Below are 20,690 nucleotides of genomic sequence, written 5' to 3' on the forward strand. Positions count from 1 at the left end.
TCACAAATACGATTAGTTTATAACCCATTTATAAGAATGTAATAACCCTTGATGACTAACTCCAATGTAACCCTAATGTAATCACGAATTTCAAGAAGAATCAAGAGTTGATGCTATTATTCAGCCTATATCCATGCTAGGTACATTCAGAATGTTTATGTAAAATTTCATGTTACTCAGTTCATCAATTCATGAGTAAACATCAATAATTTACATCTTGTTTAATGTCACAATATTCTACAAAATTCATCGACATCGTTCACACAAACATAGTTTTATTGTACATAACTGTATTATATCGCTTTCGGGTAAAATAGAATAAAAATCCCAACGTTGAAAATGCATCTTCATAAATAATAAGTTATAATTCAATCTCACTGTGCTAGTAGTCCAGGCAATGAAAAGGGTATAGAGGGAAATGTTTGGAAGACAATTTTTGACCCTGCAGTTCTGTTTAGGGAAGTAAGGAGGTGAGCATATCAAAAGTCCCCACCCCTACCCACTGTGCTAAGAGGGTGGGGATGGTTTAAAGGTACCATTTTTTGGTTTCTCGCATAAAACTCAAAAACTATGTATCTTAAGGACTTGACTGTTATATAAAAAATTGAAGTTCACTTAATTTCCTACAATATTCATATTACAATTTTTTTTATATCTCCACTAGTTTCCAAGATATCCGCTATTGAAGGTGTGATATTTTGAAAAAAGACGATCACCACCAACTGTTCTTGCTCTTATAACTTTTTAAAAATCGACGAGAAAAATCCATGCCGATTATGAGCTTATAGAGCATTAAATTTGCTTCAAGTTGATGTATACTTTCACACTCATATCTTGAGAACATGATGCATAGTTGAAGAGTTATACGCCCTGAAAGAGCAAAACATTGGAAAAAACCTGTTATTTTAACAATAAAACACCTTTAAGAGCGAATATCTCGGAAACTGTTGGGAGTATCACAAAATTCTACTGAACAAATAGTGTAGAGAATGTATCAAGCTTCATTTTTGAATGGTTAGTTATGTCGGTTGAACGCATTGTTCTCAAGATATGAGTGTGGGAGCAAAAAGCTGAAAAATGCAGCTTTTAAACCACCCTCATCCTCTTAGCACATGAGTAAGGAATGGGGACTTTTAATATTTTCTCCTCTTAACTGGTCTTAACAAAGCTGCAAAGTCAACAATTTTTTTAAAAACATTCCCTCCAAATTCCTTTGTCAATTGGTCTATTGTTGCAAAAATGGAGATTCCACACTCAACACTAAAGCTGCTGCAAAAGGTGTAGGGGGGGATGCGAAAAGTGTGAAATTATACATCAAATTGAAGCGAATTCAATGCTCTATAAGCTGATAATCGGCACGGATTTTTCCCAACTTTACCCTCTATAACCTTTCCTTAACCGGACTATAAGTTTTTCTTCACGAGAAAACTCTTCACTATTACACAAAAATCTGCATAGATGGAACACTATTCAATCATTGTAGCTCCCCCTTTCCAACCCAATACTTGCCAACAAAACATTTTCATCTAGAAAAAAATATATTTATCCAGATACCATGTATCTAAATCGAGTCGTTTAGTTTCTGAACGCGCAATATTTCTCTGGGACACCGTCATTAATCATCCATTGATCGTCAGCCTGCCTGTTGCTAGTGGTATTCACTCTAAACCGTCAGCATTTGTTGAATCTGAAGCATTAATGTTCTGCTAGGAGGGAACTCCGCTGTTTAAAAATGGATCTCGCTTCAGAAACACCCGACTGAAGCTTTTAAAAATCGTTCCACCGTATAATTCCTAAAAGCACCTCTCAATAATACTTGTTACGCTTTTCAGTTTTCTTGTTATACAGTCAATATTATTTTATTGGTGAGTGAAGGTATAGTTTACCTATATACTAATCTTGTTATATATTGAAAGTTATCGTTCGGTGCTTAGTCTGTACGAATTTCTATTACACCTTTCAAGGGAAAGAAATTTGACAGTTTTTTTGTGATATAAGTGACAGGTTTTCATCTGAAAACCTACTTCATCATTATCACCGTTAACGTTTCCTATAAAATTTGATGAAACTGCAATTCACACATCAAAAACAGTAATACGACTTTGAAAATACTGGGATTGACATTATCAACGAGTTTCTGGATCGAATAACGTCATCGATGATAAAAAAATACAAAATGAAAATTACAATAAAAAAATAAAGTCCTAGAATAATCCTTTTTGTTCTAAGCTCAGTTCAACGTGTATAGAAGTTACATGAATGAAGTTACAGCACTGAATTTAACTGTGTGACTTTACTTTGTAAAGAAAATGATGTGATGTGCTCTATTTCATACGATATGTATAAAGGTGCGTACCGATTTACGCCGCGAACATGAGCAATTCACTTTTAATCAGCTGATGCCAAGCTTTTTATATCTATATCTTATACCGTTTCTGTAAAAATACAGATATAGTCAGCTGATTAAAAGTGAATTGCTCATATTCGCGGCGCGTATATCTGTACGCACCTTAATAAATACATGAATGGGATTTGGGTGATAGTTTATCATTTAGGTGAGCGCCCATAGAATATCGTAACCACATCAAAATGAGGGAAGAATTGGTTTCACCGGATTTGTGAACAATTCGTTCGATATTTGAATCAACAGCAATTGAAGCGATGAATTATTTGAATTTCATATTTCATGAATATTTCTGCAAAACTATGCTGGAGCTTATCAGTCATCAAAGAATATCAGATTCTACCTCCAATGATTTGTTCTACATCAAAATGTTGTATTCATTGTGGAATGGAAGAATATTAAACTGATATCAATAATATGATAACAGTGACAGTCCAAAGGATTAAAGTCATTCATCTATGATTCATGCATCTGTGATTCATTCATTCATCTATGATTTACGCATCTGTGATTCATTCATGTCCAATTACGCTCATGTATCCCATGTATCTAAAACCATATTGCATCATTGTCTGTCACATCAGATTGCATCACGTATTGTGATAACAAATTCCACTAATCTAGATTATCACAGTATACGAAAACAAGATCTACATTAGAAAATAAATTTTATGTTGTGATAAAATACAAAGCAAACAGTTGATGATACTCATAATTCTGGGACTTGGTCATCACAATATGCGAAGACAAAAAATACATGAGAAAATAAATTTTATGTCGTGAAAAATACAGAGAATAAGTTGATGAGACACAATTCTGGGACTTGATCATTATAATATGCAAAAAGCAAGAAATCCATTGGAAAAGGAAAGTTATGTCTTGAAAAATACAGAGAAAAAAGTTGATGATTCTCAATTCTGGGACATGATCATCATTATAATCATGCAAAAACCAAAAATTACATTGGAGAAGAAATCTTATGTTGTGAGAAATACAGAGAATACAGTTGATGATACACAATTCCGGGACTAGATTTTCACAGTATGCAAAAACAAAAAAATCTTTGGGGAAGTTCTACGTCGTGAAAAATAGAGAGAATACAGATTATACACAATTCTGGGACATGATCATCACAATATGCAAAAACAAGAAATACATTAGAAAAGAAATGTTATGTCGTGAAAAATACAGAGAATACAGTTGATGATAAACAATTCCGGGACTAGATTTTCACAGTATGCAAAAAGAAGAAACACATGCAAAGTGGGTGAGTTGTAGGTTTGCTGTGTGAGATGACGCTGCTTGCCAAGTCCTAAGTGCTTTGAGTAGGGCTTCTAATTGGCCCTGGACTGCGGCTCTTCCCTCCAAGCCCTTCTCGCAAGCCCTGCCCTGCAAGAGTTACCCTTGAAAATGCCTCTAATTACTGTCTGAGCCACGTAAATATTCCTGAGTGTGTTGGCCGCGCCTTGCTAACTAGCGCTACATTCTCACTACTCTACATATTAGCGCATCTAATGATTTGCAGGCTAGTTAAAACTGACGAAACTACCCTACACTTGAAGATCCCTGGTCGTTAGGCTGGGTTCTGGTGGGATTCTGTGTTTTTATGGGTCTCGTAAGCTTGAAAAAAAGATTTGAAAATATTTCCTTTTCTAAAGGAACATAACAATATTCAACAAAACCGCTCGTTCATATTCAACCATACAAACAAAATTCAACAACGCTGTATGACTATTGCTGTGACTGTGTGAGGTTCGTAACAACAGAGATAAGGGAATACATGTAGTAATCATTTTAAGTACTCAGTTCACTCTGGTAACGATCTCTATAGATATCTGAGAAAAAATTCAATGCAATAAAATAAATTGCTTGAAAAAGTGTGAATATTAACGTGAATTTGATAACATTCAGGTTAGGCTCAGAATACATACAGAATCAATCAAACGCCTAACCAACCAATGCTTTTTACATGTCACAAATACTTGAGTTGAAGAGGCACGTCACGTGACTGCGCAATCTTGTTAGAAACTAAAATCCTGGTCTTTTGATTGGCTCGCGGCAGTGAACGAGATCGATTGATCCAGATCAGTAAAGTGATTCGAACCTCCCATCTATACTATTATAATGCTGAACTTTCTAACAAGATGGCGGATTTTTGTGCCAAGGTACGAGCCGAGTTTCCATTCTGTATCTATTCTGTGACAAAGGTTCCAAAAGGCCTTACTGCTATTAAGGGAAAGGAAGAAGATGATATTGGTTTTGAGTCAATTGATTTCAAGATTTCGTATCTATTTTTTATTCATTATTTCAACAGTTAAAACTCATCATGTATGATTATTATTGTAGAAATAAATTTTTCGACTATTATACGAGTAATAAACTGTATTAGTTCTATTGATAATTTATCGTTACAAAGCTGAATCCTACAGCAAAAAATCGTTTTCATGACAAATTCCATGAGGAAACTGAATAAGAAATCGAATGGAAATATTGTCAGAATTCTCCAGTTCTCAATATTATTGATTCTTCTGAGAATATGTGATTCAATATGGAACAATATTGTCAATGACCCAGATCTTCAAATGCCTATTAAATCAATCATATGAAAAAAGGCATAATATGTTCATATTAAATAGTATCATAGAGAAACGATAGCATAAGTTACGCTATTGTTTCTCTATGATAGAATCAACTTGTTTATCTATTTTCCACATTTCAACTTGAAAATGACCTACGTTATGGTCGTAAATAGTCGTTGTAATATTTTTAAGTTTTTTAATAATAAAGGGTACTACAAGTTATCATATTATTCTTATAATTTGTACAAAAGTAGCTCATTTAAGCTTAGTGTTCTCACTATACTAAACATTTATCTCATAAATCGAGTGGCGCTCAAGAACATTGGCTCTCCCTAATTTAAACTTACAATCTCAGGATTATATAGAAAGCAGAGGTACTGTAATTCATCATACCATTCTTGCTCATATAATCCAAATGTCCAAAAGTGCCTCTCGATTACTTTTGGAAAGATGTGCTAACATTCAACGTTCACAGCCTGTTATCAGTCTGTATTATCATAGAGAAACAATAGCATAAATAGATATCACATGGTATAGGGCGTTTATGTCGCAACTTTTACTGTTATCTCAAGCTGATAGTCCACGTAGTTCTTTCCTGTGAAGCTTTATGACGCTGGTAGTCTCTCATATTGTGCCGTTCATACACTCAAAAACAAAACAATTTCATCAAACAAAACCCGGTCAAAACAGTAAAAATCGACAATAATCGACAGTAATCGGCTTGAGATAACAGTAAAAGTTGCGACATAAAAGCCCTATACCATGGGATATCTACTTACGCCATTGTTTCTCTATGGTATCATTTATTTATTTATTTATTCATATGCAAATACAATTCAGGTAAAAACAACAGGCATTTGCCCAAAACTGCTTCAAACCTTAATTTTGGAATACACACTCTAAGGGTTATGCTACTTACGTAACTTAAATGATAATTCGTACACAATTTTTAGTCCAAAAAATGTATCTACTACAATTTTGAATTTATTAGATTGATCAATTTCCGAATACGAATACAAACAAAACTCTTCCTTCACAATTGCAAAAAAATATTGAAAATTTCACTCAAAATCCACAAACTCATGTAAACATCAATCATATGATCATATCAAAATAAGATATTATAAAATTAACAAAATATAAACATATTATCAAACGGTAGTTCGCATCAAACTATTCCCACCCAAGTAGAACACGACGAAGTTATATCACCTTCGATAATAAAGTCTTCCTCGAAAATTCAATAACTCTTCTCACTTCCAAGCGACTCGAAAAAGTGGAAAGTACCAAAGTATCACTTCTATACGAAGTGAAAAGTATTATCAACACTGCTACTTGACATCAACATATTCATAGAAAACTTGGCTATCAGCGAATTAATAGGGTGTCCCTGGAGTTTTAACGTGCAAAACCACGGACCCAACTCAGCGTTCCCTTGACAACGCACGCCTAACTACAACTGTGGAGATACAGAGTTATATACGGTGAATGTACCACTGTGTATACTGAGTGCAAAATTTATGACACCACTCCTCTTTAGCATCATTTGCATTTCTTGTAGCTCGGCTTCCATATCACACTGTTTAAAGCTGATAGATCTGACGTGAGACTCACTACAAACTGGCAGCGTTAGTTGGATGGGGTGCATTGATGTTACTTATGAGGAATACTGACAGTTGTAAGTTGATAGAACTAAGGTATGTTTCACTTCAAACTGGCAGCATTAGTTGAATCGGAAGCATTGATGTTATATACGGAGAATGCTGACAGTTTAAAGTTGATGATCTTATATATGTTTCACTTCATGCTGTCAGTATTGGTTAGATTGGGAGCATTGATGTTTCTTATGAGGAATACTGACAGTTGTAAGTTGAAAGAACTAATGTGTGATTCACTTCAAACTGGCAGCATTAATTGAATCGGGAGCATTGATGTTACTTATATGAGGAATGCTGACAGTTGTAAGTTGATGAAACTAAGGTATGATTCACTTAAAAACTGTCAGCATTGGTTAAATGGGGAACATTGATGTTTCTTATGAGGAATACTGACAGTTTAAAGTTCATAGAACTAAGGTATGTTTCACTTCGAACTGTCAGCATAGATTAAATGGAGAGCATTGATTCTATTCACAAGGAATGCTGACAGTTTATAGTTGATAGACCCAGGTGATATTCACTTCAAATTGGCAGCGTTCTATATATATCTAGGCTTTGCATTGAATTGCTGATTTATTGATGCATATTGTAATAATACATTATCATGTTAGCAAATATAATTTATTGGAAAGATGATTGAATAGGAACTAATAAATTGTATTCTTCCACAGGAGTGTCGCATTCATCAAGACTCCTAGAGGACAAAGGGGAACTTGTGATTGTAGATCAGGTAAGACGTAAATATTTACAAATGCATAATAAAACTGAAGTGCTAGTTTAGTTGTCTTAGGAGATTTATATCATCAAGCGTCTTTGAACAACAGGTCTACCAGTCAAATATGATGTTTTAGAGCAATAATTTGCCCAGAAGCATCTCTTTGCCAGGAAATTGAAATATTCTCTATGGCAGTAATGGTTCGAGGAATAAGTGGATTTCGTCTCATCATAAAAACATACAAAGTGGAACATTGTGAACAATATCTTAACTACAACTACAGATGTAAATTTCTGATATATTGCAGTTGTTCAAATGTTAATTATTTCATAATTTATTATTATTAAACGAGAATACAACGTCATAGAACGCTTCCAAAACAAGGTGTTGAGAAACATTGCTGATGCTCCTTGGTACGTCAGAAACAGCGACCTTCACAGAGACCTGCAAGTCGACCTGGTATGCAGCGAAATCCAGAGGCATGCAGAGAAACACGAGGCACGACTCCATCAACACGACAACATAGAAGCAATCCAGCTGCTCGAAAATGAAGGATTGGTGAGGAGGCTGAAAAGGAAAAAACCATTTGAACTGGTCTAGTGCTGATTCAAGTGTCTTGTGTCCAGTGAAAAGCAGAGCAGTGCAAATGAGTGAAACCCAACTGTGTAGTACAGTCATAAGCAGTGTACTAATAATATTAGAATTTGAATAGGAGACCCTATGAAGGATTCTCTTGTATGAAGTATTTATTAGTATTATAGGACAGAAAAAAGTTGCTCATTAGTCCCTAGACTTGACAGCAATGTATCGTTGAATAAAAAAAATTAAACGAGAATCCAAATTCAATGTTATGAATTTACATCTAGCTGTTCACCCTGATGTCAATATTTGCAGTAGTAGAAGTCTTCGGAGTGATTTACTGCATTTAATTCAGATTTTTGTTTTATAATAATAATTATTATTGATATCATAACTATCATTACCAAGTCCAAATTTGTGTAGGACGATACTACTCCCACCATGAACCTCTCAGTGACATTTATTTCACGAAAAAATCAAACCATCTCTATAAAAAAGTAATGATCTGAGAAATAAGTTGATCCCACTGCGGATAAAAACAGATCCGTTCTGACAGATAACATCCATCCACAGCTTAGCAGTGACACAGTTCTATTCTCAATTTTTTCCAGCGAGTCAAATCGAAAAAATAAAGAGTGACGCAATTCTGCTGCAATGAATGAATGAATGGCAGAGTGAGGATCCATCTGTCTTCACCAGGATGCGAGTCAATTGAAGTCCACCCTCTTGAAAATGGATCTCGAAGTCCTCTCACTCCGTCACCCTCTTTCTAACTTTCTCTTTTTTTGAAAATGGATCTGGAACGTGATTGATCCTCGCAGAAAGAAAGGGATGAAAGGAGAGTATGTGATCGAAAGTAGAGATGCGGAGAGAGAGAGAGAGAGTGTGAGTGGAAGAGAGTGAGTGATGGAGGTGGAAATAGGATAGACTGGAAACGAAGAAAGGTTAGATCTTATCATTTGGAGGATTGATTAAGTCGAAATCAAATGAGATCTCTCATGATAGATTAAAGGATTTGATTTCATGAGGAATACAAAATATGATACGATTAGATTCTATGAGTTCATCATTTTATCAAAATATTTCTCATTTCCCAACCAATCTTGATTCTTTTGAAGTATGAACTGAAAAATACATTCAAAATTAATGATGGATATGAAGTAGAAGTGTGTTGTATCTTCAAATCTTCATAGAACAGAGCAGAATGAGTATAGTATAAGTAAATGTCAATTATTAGGAAAGGATGTAGAATAAAATCCATTTCATATATGCTCTTTTACCAGGTGATGAGATAACATAAGATTTTGATAGTGTTTGATTCTGATTTATGTATTATATTCGATTTGGCTCTAATGTACATTACAATATACGCATCATCGTGGATTAGGAACAATTAGTTTAAAAATATTGCTAATTACTCTATGAATTCGAAATATTATGAATGATAATACATCAATTGGCTCAAGAAACAGTGCTGAAATGATGAAAATGATTACATAATAGTGTGCAGTATCATCAACAGCACAAATAACATTCATCAACCTAACATGAATCTAAGAAGTTTGAAGATGTCAATGTCACTCCTCAACATTGTTTTATGATACTCTTTCCACTTGATCAGAAAATTGAATGAAGAAAATGATAAAATTCGTGGAACCTATAACTTCATCAGAAACGGAGAAAGACAAGTGGAGGAAGGAAATAGAAAACAGTAAATGAACTGATGGGAAAGAGAGAGTGACGGAGAAAGTGTGGAAAAATGAGTGAAAGAATGAGTAATGGAGCAAATTCTGGATGGATTCATCGAAATACAATTCTTCTTTTTTCCCGAACACCATCACCTTAGTCACTGCTACCGTCCCGGATTATATCCAGTTGAACAGAATCGAAACGGACTTTTTGTCACATCTCATTAGGTACCTCTCTTTCGGACTTCCTTTATAGACTCTGAACGTTTATCCATTTGTTGGCTGAAGGGATGTTCTTCAGGTGCTATAAAGATAGCTCCGTCAAATTCTCTTTGGATAATAGTGGATGCAATTTATTTTGTTTTGCTCGTTACATGCTCCTTGGAACGAAGAGAACAAGTAGAGGTTTTTGTCGTCGGGATTCTTTTATTTTCATCTCGATATTCTTTTTTATATTGAGCCTCATTCTAAGAAAAGAACAATTAATTTTTTAAGTCAGTATCTATTCATTCCTATCTCGACATTCTATAGAATATATGAGTTCATTCGAATTTGGTACAATTCCAACTAATTCATACTCCTGTAGCTTCTACAGTATATTCTTTTCTATTAGATATTTCATCAAACAGTCATTTATTCAACTGGGTTTCCAATGTAAGGAACTGAAAACGCTAAAATTAAGTAAAAAATTCTTCTTTTCAAATTGAACGTTTCTGCAATAAAACTTAATAATTATTAATATCTCTATTCATCAATCTGTTCTAAGAGAAAAACATTATGAATATATTCATAAAGAATATTGCTGATCTTGACGCTTAATAAAATCAACATTATCATGACTACTTCTAACAATAAGTTGCTACTACTTTCAACAAAAACTTTCAAATTATTACAAGGATAAGAAGACGTCCCTCCCCTTACATTCTGTTCAAACAAAGTCAATGAAAAATGAAAATACATTCAAGAATATGATGGGCAATCCTGATTGACTTCATAGAAGTGAATACATGTTCATGAAATTTATTATTATTAATATATAAATCAATAATTAATATACATGATTATATGGAATTACATTCAAGAATATGATAGATAATCCTGATTGACTATATGATATGATAGTAATTCAGATAAGGCTCCAAATTCATCACTTAAGCTGAAGAGTTGAACACAGTATCGTTTATTCAAAATTATTTTTGAAAAATAAGATAACTGTTTCAAGATATCCAAGCGTAGGAATTGTATCTGGGGCCAGTTCCTCAGAAGATTTCTGGACACATATTATATGAAATCATTACATACCAGTTACCTTCTCTTCTTGTCTATTCACTCTTCTTCTCAGGACTATTGATTATCAATACATAATGGAAATTATCGTAATAATATCCTCCATTTTATTCTAGCACTACTAGTTTCAACTTTTCAAAATCCATTTTCAAGACCCTCCATTGTCACAACACAAGACATAGGAGCCTTCTTATCACGAATGATGAGAATGATAGTTTGAATGTGGCTAGGAAGGCAACATAACAACGACACTTAAATCACCTTGCAACAATACTCCACAATTTACTTCCTGTACACATCAAAATAATAGAAAACTAAAGAAAATTCAAATGCACCGTTAAAAGCTGGATTACAACAACTGGAAGTCATGATAAAGAAAACATAATTTCGAACAATATGTGAGCTCACTTACCCAATGTATTTGCACTCCCACTCTAAATTTAATGTATTACCACTATCCCTGCTCTAGAACATGGGTTTCCCATAGTCGAGTAGGTTAATTTCCGAATTAATTTATTTACATTTTGTAGTGGATTCCATATATTGTATTTTTGTTTTTTGTGAAGTTGAGAAGTTGATATTGTGGTAATTATTCATTTTGAATGAAAAAGATTAAGAAATTGTCAAAAACCACAGATTTATTGATACTTAGAACGACCGGTTTCGGTTATTACACCATTGTCAATCTCTGATAAACTAAAGTTTTAGTTTTACAATGGTGTAATAACCGAAACCGGTCTTTCTATGTATCAATAAATCTGTGGTTTGTGACAATTTCTTAGTCTTTTTCATTCAATTGTATTTTTGAATATTGTGTACATTTTATTGATTGGATTGATTATCTGTATATTAATGGAAAGAAAATTAATTATCATCATTATTAAGACAAAGGGGACACGTAAATTTTTGTTACTCATGTCTAGGGTAAGGGAGATTTTCTCTGGATCACGAGACTTTCTATTAAACTTATCATACAAGCAAATCATTATGAAACTGGCCCAATTGGTGAAAAAGACATGGGAAATTCACAATTTGTGTGCTATTCCAATGCAGAGCTCCCCATCCCTTAAAATCCAATCATGTATTACAATTCGTTCTCCAATCATGAATACATGGAATCATGAATTACAACAATATGCTCTTAAGTTCTCAAGATACCAGATCAACTGCTAGTTATATCGACAGAATCGTAGGCCGGGGACCATTTAAGAGGATTATTCAGCATCTGCTGAACATTTGCCGTGAAGGCAGCAGTCGATAAAAGCTATAGGATCCTGTTACTCCTTGTTAGTAAGGCAGTTGGTGCAGGCAGCTATCCAGTAACAAGTCACAACTAGGGCTCAGCAAAGTGCTTCTATACGCCGAAAGACATTACATGCTTTTAACTCTTCGCCAGTTCGCCACTTGCACGTTTACTGTGTATAGCCGTGTGTATCGAACAGCTATGGAATCGATGTATCAAATTCGATACTTTCACTTTCATAACTTGTTGGAATTGAACATCAGACAATTTTTATCAGGCTGCGATGGAATCGATTTATCGATATCATATTCGATACTTTCACTCTCATAACTTGTGTAAATTGGACATTAGACAATTTTTATCAGGCTGCGATGTAATTGATTTATCGATATCATATTCGATACTTTCACTCTCATAACTTGTGTAGATTGGGCAGCAGATAGTTTTTATTACAGTAACTATATTACCCACAGTATGGTCATTGGAATTTTTTTTTCTCGTCGCCGCCGCCATGAAGATTCCAAATATTTGAATTTTACAATGGAGCTTATAGGTGATTATAAGTAAAATCGCTTGCCTTCAATTATTAATGCATATTTTTGTGATTATTACTTCCAATAATTTCTTTAATGTTTTCTCTATAATCCCAATATAGTTTTGGAACTTGAAATAGTGATTCGTAGATAATAGCGAGTAAAAATGATCGAAACTTTCACTCTCATACCTCGTTTGGATTGGACATCAGACAATTTTTATCAGGCTGCGATGTAATCGATTCATCGATATCATATTCGATACTTTCACTCTCATAACTTGTGTAAATTGGACATCAGACAATTTCTATCAGGCTGCAATGAAATCGATATATCGATATCATATTCGATACTTTCACTCTCATAACTTGTTTGACATCAGACAATCTTTATCAGGCTGCGATGTAATCGATTTATCGATATCATATTCGATACTTTCACTCTCATAGCATGTGTAAATTGGACATCAGACAATTTTTATCAGGCTGCGATGAAATCGATTTATCTATATCATATTCGATACTTTCACTCTCATAGCATGTGTAAATTGGACATCAGACAATTTTTATCAGGCTGCGATGTAATCGATTTATCGATATCATATTCGATACTTTCACTCTCATAGCATGTGTAAATTGGACATCAGACAATTTTTATCAGGCTGCGATGAAATCGATTTATCTATATCATATTCGATACTTTCACTCTCATAGCATGTGTAAATTGGACATCAGACAATTTTTATCAGGCTGCGATGGAATCGATTTATCGATATCATATTCGATACTTTCACTCTCATAATTTGTTTGAATTGGAAATAAGATAATTTTCATCAGGCTGCGATGTAATCGATTTATCGATATCATATTCGATACTTTCACTCTCATAGCATGTGTAAATTGGACATCAGACAATTTTTATCAGGCTGCGATGGAATCGATTTATCAATATCATATTCGATACTTTCACTCTCATAACTTGTTTGACATCAGACAATCTTTATCAGGCTGCGATGTAATCGATTTATCGATATCATATTCGATACTTTCACTCTCATAATTTGTTTGAATTGGAAATAAGATAATTTTCATCAGGCTGCGATGTAATCGATTTATCGATATCATATTCGATACTTTCACTCTCATAGCATGTGTAAATTGGACATCAGACAATTTTTATCAGGCTGCGATGAAATCGATTTATCAATATCATATTCGATACTTTCACTCTCATAACTTGTTTGACATCAGACAATCTTTATCAGGCTGCGATGGAATCGATTTATCAATATCATATTCGATACTTTCACTCTCATAACTTGTTTGACATCAGACAATCTTTATCAGGCTGCGATGGAATCGATTTATCGATATCATATTCGATACTTTCACTCTCATAGCTTGTGTAAATTGGACATCAGACAATTTTTATCAGGCTGCGATGGAATCGATTTATCGATATCATATTCGATACTTTCACTCTCATAACTTGTGTAAATTGGACATCAGACAATTTTTATCAGGCTGCGATGGAATCGATTTATCGATATCATATTCGATACTTTCACTCTCATAACATGTGTAAATTGGACATCAGACAATCTTTATCAGGCTGCGATGTAATCGATTTATCGATATCATATTCGATACTTTCACTCTCATAATTTGTTTGAATTGGAAATAAGATAATTTTCATCAGGCTGCGATGTAATCGATTTATCGATATCATATTCGATACTTTCACTCTCATAACTTGTTTAAATTGGAAATAAGATAATTTTCATCAGGCTGCGATGTAATCGATTTATCGATATCATATTCGATACTTTCACTCTCATAATTTGTTTGAATTGGAAATAAGATAATTTTCATCAGGCTGCGATGTAATCGATTTATCGATATCATATTCGATACTTTCACTCTCATAACTTGTTTGACATCAGACAATCTTTATCAGGCTGCGATGAAATCGATTTATCTATATCATATTCGATACTTTCACTCTCATAGCATGTGTAAATTGGACATCAGACAATTTTTATCAGGCTGCGATGAAATCGATTTATCAATATCATATTCGATACTTTCACTCTCATAGCATGTGTAAATTGGACATCAGACAATTTTTATCAGGCTGCGATGTAATCGATTTATCGATATCATATTCGATACTTTCACTCTCATAGCATGTGTAAATTGGACATCAGACAATTTTTATCAGGCTGCGATGAAATCGATTTATCAATATCATATTCGATACTTTCACTCTCATAGCATGTGTAAATTGGACATCAGACAATTTTTATCAGGCTGCGATGGAATCGATTTATCGATATCATATTCGATACTTTCACTCTCATAATTTGTTTGAATTGGAAATAAGATAATTTTCATCAGGCTGCGATGTAATCGATTTATCGATATCATATTCGATACTTTCACTCTCATAGCATGTGTAAATTGGACATCAGACAATTTTTATCAGGCTGCGATGAAATCGATTTATCTATATCATATTCGATACTTTCACTCTCATAATTTGTTTGAATTGGAAATAAGATAATTTTCATCAGGCTGCGATGTAATCGATTTATCGATATCATATTCGATACTTTCACTTTCATAACTTGTTGGAATTGAACATCAGACAATTTTTATCAGGCTGCGATGAAATCGATTTATCTATATCATATTCGATACTTTCACTCTCATAGCATGTGTAAATTGGACATCAGACAATTTTTATCAGGCTGCGATGAAATCGATTTATCAATATCATATTCGATACTTTCACTCTCATAGCATGTGTAAATTGGACATCAGACAATTTTTATCAGGCTGCGATGAAATCGATTTATCAATATCATATTCGATACTTTCACTCTCATAACTTGTTTGACATCAGACAATCTTTATCAGGCTGCGATGTAATCGATTTATCGATATCATATTCGATACTTTCACTCTCATAGCATGTGTAAATTGGACATCAGACAATTTTTATCAGGCTGCGATGAAATCGATTTATCTATATCATATTCGATACTTTCACTCTCATAATTTGTTTGAATTGGAAATAAGATAATTTTCATCAGGCTGCGATGTATTCGATTCTATTAAGCTATCTATCAAGAGTATCAATGAGAGTAGAAGAAAGATTAATAGTCTAATGTAGAAAGAGTGTTGTCAGGTTTTCACCATTCAACTCTCACTGATAAAAATTATTCCCTTACGAGCACAAGTTTCTGTATGAATAACTTGAGGTATGACGATTCTAAAGTTCTTAAACCTCTGAGATTATCAACTTTTGTATTTTTTCAAAGAAGTAAAAAATTATTTGTTTTTCATTTGAGACCCATTTCGAATAGGCTTACCTCCCTTCTAGTACGATACCCGAGAAATTTTATATCCAATCTATTTTTTCCCTCTCTCACAATATAAAGCTATCTCACGAGAGTTTGATAGAAGAAGATTTATGAATGAGGAGATTACAAGTCTCAATCTCTATTTCCCATATCGTTTATAGAAGATGACATCAACCAGTCCCATTCAAAACTAATGATTCAAGAAATAAAGCGACTTTTTCTGAAGAATATAATCCTTCGAGTTGACTCCTCTCACAAGAAAAGCAATTCCACAATGAAAATGGAAAAAGCTATAAACAGAAGCAGATGAATAGCTTGAGGAGATTGAATCGCTGACTCCTAAAAAGTTTCAAGCATTCTTATAGAGACCTTCCAAAGAATATTAAAAGTAAATAAATAAGGTCGTTCGGTTAATGGAATTGGTTCAATTCTGTCTCTATCAATACAGGAAGAATCATAATATAATCGTTCTCTGGGATGGAAAAACAAAATAAAACAGAACGGTTTTCCAATTATTACAGTGCTTTGTAAGTGACATTTATGGGGATGAATACTCGGAGAATCAGTTCTAGATTATAATATCAGGAACTGAACTCCATCCTTCAAGTAAATAAGAAATATCAAGATTGTTTACAACTTCAGAATTTTTCTGGAATTCTTTTCTTTGCTTCTCTGGAGATGGTAGAAAGCTATATTAGAGTAAAAATATAGATGGTAAAAATATTAGAGTACTGTAGCTATAAGGTATCCTGTATATATTTGAAATGAAGTCTCCGTGGATCTTTGTTGCTGGAAAGATTCGGAAAAACTCTGTCGAAATAATGAGGAAAAATGCATTCAAGAAGCTGCAGATTCAGCAGTGGTTGTAGTAAGACAGTGTTCAGGAAGAAGGGCGGGGAGGAGAAAGTACTCTTTCCAGTGAGGATGAGCGTGGTTAAGAAGCTTTTTCAAATCCTTGCAGTCAATGGTCAAAAATGCCAATTTAAGGTTACCGTACTAAATGCTTGAGAAACGGTTATGCTCCAATAATTCGCTGGATTGGATTGAAATCATATTTTAAATCAGCAGTCAAAACATTTTTCTCTATAGAGGTGACAACGCAATACCAAAAACTAACTCGCAAATCAGTTGATTTGAAATCAATGCAGGAATAAATCATTATTTATAACATGGATACAGAATTATTCGATTCAAGGCTGGAGTAGGCTACCCGCTCCACACTTGTTAAACAAGGATAGTGCGAAGGAAGAGAGTGGGCGCGAGAGAGAAAGAATGACACACTAAAACTCCAAGGTCAAGTTGACCGTAACGGATTTTATAGCGGTGACAGTAGTGAAATGCGGATTGCATAGACGGCTTTCCCAAGGAGCTACAGTAATGAATTAGCCTAAATTCCACTCTGAGCTTAATACTTGATTGCCTTTAATAATTATAGCCACAACGACGATGTCTGTATAATTGAATTTTGTTTCATGATATTGGCTCATACGACTATCATAGAAAAGGAAAATTGAAATTGAAAAGTAGGGAAGTCTATTCTGAAAATGTTTATGAATTTGATACTATACTATTATTTTATTATTGGATTTAGAATAGTGGTTAATACAGAATACAGGACACAACAAACTGGAATAATGATACATGATGAATTTCTTAATTTGGTACTATAACTTACTATTATCATAAATATTATTGGATGTAGAATAGTGGTTGATACAGAATACAGGATACAAAACACTGAAGAATGATACATGATACATGATACACAAGATACCGAATCAGAAGCTTACGTGGAGTAGGTAATTCCCCCTCTCATATACAGTATAATTATCACTCTCTCTAATTTACCCAATAATTTTATATCCCGAATATTTTATATCCTTCTTAGAGAATCGACAATTATTTGTTGAAACACCGCCGATTTATGAAGTTACATCACATTATTATATTATTGTTATTCTAATTGCATCCAATCTTTATTCTCATTGATTAATTAATTATACTTAATTAATTATTTATACTTAATTTATTCGATGAATAACTAGCATTATCGTCATTTTATGTAAATTAGTGTATAAGCTAGTAAATATTGTAACATACATAAATAAAGAAATAATGTAATCCAATCTAATCTTATTCCAGCTGATGGTATTTCGGTTGATTTCTCTGACCCTTTCTTCTTTTCTAGGGAAATCAACTGACCTTCTGACTCACAGTTCAACTACTACTGCATTCTGGGATTATTCAAGATATAGGTCTCTGAATTTTCTAAACTCACTTTACGGAATAGTTCATTACTATTGTTATTCAGAACATGATGATATTGATCATTGATAACAAATTTAATATGATGAGCATAAAAAACAGAACATAATAAAAAAGGCTGATGAGTAATTTCAATGATTCAAGCCACAGATTTTCTTGTCTGTGGTGATATACATAGCGATGTAGAGGATAAGCCTTTATAGGAGATAAGCGATCTGTGAGCCTTTGTATGTAATGAAAATGAATAAGAAATTGTATAAGAGTCGATTGAAATTGAAATTAATAATCTTGGGCATATGTTGACAAGTTACCTATTGCAGAATTCCAGTGAAGGGAAACAGACCATTCATGATTAATCATTTTCTCGGTTATAAAACTTGACAAGAAGTGTCATTCTAGGGGTGACTAATGCGCTTTTGTGATGAAAGAATAATTAATGAAGAGCTGAACTCATTAATCGTTGTTCTAATCTTGTGACAGGAAGAGGGACTTATCTGAGAACCGGAAGAATTTTTATTGTAGGGGTGAAGAGTAAGAAAGGAAGAATAATAGTACGATGGAATATAATAAGCATCAATAATCATGAATCAATCAATCATGAATCAGGGAATCAATCATGAGACTTCTCTGGGAGGAAAACGAGTATTGAGAAAGAGTTCAATTGATCAGATTTTGATCATCAATGATGTTTGTAGAGGACTTGTTATAAAGAATTGAATTGGATAATTGCCTCCATTAGGGGATGAGTTAGGACTCTAGGTTTTCTCTGCCACACAACCCAAAAATCAAGACTTAGAATCAACCCTACTACTTACAATAAACTAAAGACTTAGATTCAATAAGATACACCATAGACAGATAATCTAGGTATCTTTACTACTTCACTCTATGGACACACTGAATATCCTCATTATGAAATATTTTTCGATTAGATTAATGAGGGAATAGAGCTTAATCAAGTTTATAGCGTGAATGCTGATGATGTGTGAGTACACACGAGAGCATGCTGCTGTAAAATATCAATTTTTATTCAAATAAAGTGGATTTTTGACAACATTACAAGTATCTTCAATTAGAGCTTAATCGTTTCCATACGAGTATATTCAGCTGTCAACCATCTAGAAACCTCACGAATCCAATAAAAATAAAGGTGACATGACCTAATAGTCTTCTAATGCTAGGCTTAGCACAGTGATGGTACGAAATAGATCAATACTGGGTTTGATTATTTCAATTTACACTTTACAAATTTTCACAAATCATTAGATGTTGTTCTCGACTTTTAAAACTATTGAAATCATTGAAGAATCAATTTTATTTTGAAAGTATTATCTGCAAATATGATAGAACTAAAAAATCAAGAAACGATTTAAATAAGTCACCAATGTTTCATGAAACTAGTCAATATCTATTTTACCAATGAATCTTATGTTGAATTAAAAATTTCGTGATTCTATCAGACATCGCAACCTATTTCCAATCTATCCAACTTATTCAAGACCAATAAATCCTATTATATTAAGCAAGCAATTTCTTCATATATGTTTATAGTTTTATATCTGGTTATTTATGTTCAACGGATCTCGAAAACAGCTCTAACGATTTTCACGAAATTTGAAACATAGTAGGTTTATGATATAAAGATTGGATTGCACTAGGTCTCATCCTTGGGAAAAATCGCTAAACGACATTAAAAGGATAATTCATCCTTGACTGAAACAGCTGAGACTTTCGTCGTCTGTGGATAATAAAAGTGAGTGAGTGATTCTGTGGAAAATCAAAATATCGCACTCCCGAAACTCATAAGCTGACGTATAGCCAGCTGTGAAATATAAACACGATCATTTTAGAGAATTGTGTTCTGTTTATCAATAAATGAAAATAACGAGCGAAGCTCGTTGCCCCGATATTTATAATTTCTTGAACAAACAGAATCATTTCTACTGTATATCTACTACTATCTTCCCCTCAAATGAATGAGAAAAATTCACTCATAACTGAAATTGAGATGAAAAAGTGGAGAATTCAACAGAGAGATTCTCATGAGTTGACAGTCTGTGTAGTACCGTGTCCTAATTTCGAATTCAGATCTCGAGCTCAACTAACAAAGTAGCTTTGCTTTCCCCCGGAGTATATTTATAACAACGGCAGAATGGAAATTCTGGAAACAGTTTTCAGCTATCTTAGTTTCCGTTATGGCTTGCCGGAAAAGTCATATTTTTCCAAGGGAGTACAGTTGTTGCATATAATTGAGGGGTTTGGTTTCTGTAAGTTTTGTTCAGCCACTACATACAAATTAGTCTGGGGAGATTGGTCTAGTGGGAAGTAATTTATGATTTTTGGGGAAATATGAATAATATTTACAACGTTAGTCT

At 33.6% G+C, this 20,690-nt stretch overlaps 1 protein-coding gene across 1 annotated transcript in view; it reads left to right on the plus strand.

The window, feature by feature from the left end:
- LOC111049113 (otoferlin) overlaps nt 1–20,690 on the plus strand; it is a 314,833-nt gene that overhangs the window by 200,596 nt on the left and 93,547 nt on the right. The window contains 1 exon segment of the mRNA XM_039431573.1: nt 7,313–7,371. Within this exon segment, the coding sequence (XP_039287507.1) occupies nt 7,313–7,371 (59 nt within the window).

Source organism: Nilaparvata lugens, chromosome 6 (assembly GCF_014356525.2).
Source record: "Nilaparvata lugens isolate BPH chromosome 6, ASM1435652v1, whole genome shotgun sequence".
Taxonomy (NCBI): domain Eukaryota; kingdom Metazoa; phylum Arthropoda; class Insecta; order Hemiptera; family Delphacidae; genus Nilaparvata; species Nilaparvata lugens.